At 39.1% G+C, this 2,500-nt stretch overlaps 2 protein-coding genes across 3 annotated transcripts in view; one reads left to right on the plus strand and one right to left on the minus strand.

Moving 5' to 3' along the window:
* Nucleotides 1-1,684, minus strand: part of LOC137968345 (uncharacterized) — a 10,710-nt gene extending 9,026 nt beyond the window's left edge. The window contains exon 1 of the mRNA XM_068814962.1: nt 1,142-1,684. Coding sequence (XP_068671063.1) covers nt 1,142-1,429 — 288 coding nt within the window. The 5' untranslated portion in view covers nt 1,430-1,684. The remainder of the gene's footprint in view (nt 1-1,141) is intronic.
* The window catches only part of LOC137968421 (NEDD8-activating enzyme E1 catalytic subunit-like), a 27,335-nt gene continuing 26,430 nt past the window's right edge, over nt 1,596-2,500 (plus strand). Inside the window, exon 1 of one of the 2 annotated variants that reach the window (XM_068815022.1) lies at nt 1,596-1,785. In XM_068815022.1, coding sequence (XP_068671123.1) covers nt 1,754-1,785 — 32 coding nt within the window. In that variant the 5' untranslated portion in view covers nt 1,596-1,753. The remainder of the gene's footprint in view (nt 1,786-2,500) is intronic. The other variant, XM_068815060.1, reaches the window with a different exon arrangement.

Raw genomic sequence — 2,500 nt, forward strand, 5'->3', positions numbered from 1 at the left:
ATTCAAATGACTGATTAAAGAGGTTACCTAAGCCATTATTCTAAACACGACATTCATGGAAAGCAGCTTTTATTGTATGATATTGAGTAAGATAGTTAAAGTAGTTTACATAGTTTTATCTATAGTTGGTTTTAAATTTTTAATTGTACATATGGTTTTTATATTGCTGATGAATTGTACCGTGGTTAAATAAAGATTAAATAAATAAAAAAATTAAAAAAATTAAAATAACACTCTATTCGAGATCAATTGCCGCTCAAAGCTAAGAGAAACCGGAACCCAAGTAGGACAAAATAGGAAAACCTAAAAAGGGCATCGGATTACAAAACCGAAAAACCGCTCATATTTTCTACAAAAACCGAAAACCAAATGCTAAAAAACGAAAAATCTGCAAACCGCAATGACCACCGAAACCGAAAAACGGAAGTCTTTTGGCACAAAAACTGAAAACCCGATCTAAAAAATAGCCGAAACCGCAAAACCGAAAATCCTAATGTCCCCCTCCCTAAGCGCGGATGTATCTTGCAAAGAACATACCCTTTTCTACACGTTCTCTTAACCATTCATTGGTTTTACCTTGTGTGAATACGTCCTTTCCGTCCTCTAACAAGTCCAAGCTACTCCAGAAGCTAAAGCTACGCCAAATGTTCAAATTTTGCACCAACTTGAACTTGAATTCGTCAAGCAATGTTGAATAGTTTTTTGCCACTACCTCAACATTTACATCCAACAACGTTGCATGTGGGATCCAACTTTGTTCGATAGTTTGGCCAGGGCTTTAGTAACTTAACAACAAAAAATGATAATAAAGCGTTGTTTATTCTGAGGAATCAAGCGCACTCCTTTGTGGCCGAGAACTTGGCCCGCAGGTCGATAACTGGCACGAACGAAGCCTCCATTTTCGTTATTATTCGGGGAGAAAATAGCGTTGAGCAGTCGATAGCTTTACATGTGTAAACTGAATGCTGAAGCTAGTTGTCTGTGAAATTTCAAGTCCTTACGGGTATTCCAAGGTAAGAAATACAAGTTTACGTTTTTTGTGGTCGAGAACTGGGCCCCAAACTGTAAATTATTATGAAGAAAAATAATAAAAAAATAGTAAATTTGTTTAATCTTTTCTCATCTAGCTTACCCAGCTTACCTGACCGCCTTCTAGTAAATTCAACACAACTTTTTGACATGACACGAATTCAAGTAACCCTGATAAGAGAGTACTTTTCACGTCCAGAACCAAGTTACTGCAATCCTCAACAAGAAGCTTGGCGGCTTTCTCGAGTAAGGTCGCATGGCAATCTGTGCAGTCTTTCACAAACAGCAAGGTATTGCTTGCATCTGCTTTTACCTCGAACACTTCCCCTCTTCTACTGCTTATTGCATGAACTGGTCTTTGCGCTAACTTGAACATAGCTTGGAGATTCGAAAAAGCCATGGTTGCAAACGTTCGTAGACCGCCTATCTGACTGTTCCTTTACTGGGCCGGGATTGCAAGACTAGAAGAGACGAAGGCCGATACCGTTCCGTTGAGGGAACTTTCTCTGTTGAAGCCCTATATTTATAGTAGAAAAATCACTGATGCTGCAAAATTATTTCTGTAGATTACTCGGACAATTTCCGCAATCAAGAGTGCAAAGAAATCCCTTGCCTTGAACGCAGGCTCGAACGTCATCGAGAATTCTTGTCCTTTTTGAAGACACGGCTGCACAGCTGTCTAATACGACGAGCGGTTGCATAGCATAACATAACACCATCGAGCATGGAGATCGAGGAAAACTCTGCGGACTCGCTGTACGTATCTTCCTTATTTTGTTACTTGTTAGATGCATTCCACTCCTGTCCCGCATACCTCAAGGGAGGCCCACTCCATGATGTTGTTACGACCTCATTCAAAATGAAACAAGCATGCAAATGTTTCTCTCTGTTTGTGTATATATTACTTCTAAATATAGGGAAGATATCTTGCAATTTGCTTTTGTTATTGAAATGTGTCAACCACAGGAACAAGATACCCTTTGTTTCGACAACCAGTGAGGCTCTGGTTGGCACATTAATGACGTCCACGATATCTTCCCTATTGGAACAAATTACCTTGCAACAACTTAATCAATGCAAGCTTTAAACGATGGCCAGTTTAAGACGGTATCCAGTCATCTCGCCCGCCACCAAGAAGACTCGCCACCAGCGAATTCACCACCAATATGCAATCAAAGTCGCCACCATGCAGTTCCTGTTTTTTTTTTTTTTTAAGTTATCATAATGTATTGAGAATAGAGAATCCTTTTAATGTTCTACATTTGTTTTTATTGTAAGCTCTTATTAATTTTAATTGTTTATTATACATGAATTTTTTAACTAAATGAACTGTATGTATTTGAAGTGAGGGTGTAGACAAAAGGTAGAGGTGATGCTCGTAATCATCTGGACTATTAAATGGAGGGGATGTAGTTTTTGACTGCTTAACCCACTGACTCCTCAAACGCCGTAGGACACCCCCAGTTGACGA

This window comes from Montipora foliosa, chromosome 1 (assembly GCF_036669935.1).
Source record: "Montipora foliosa isolate CH-2021 chromosome 1, ASM3666993v2, whole genome shotgun sequence".
NCBI lineage: Eukaryota > Metazoa > Cnidaria > Anthozoa > Scleractinia > Acroporidae > Montipora > Montipora foliosa.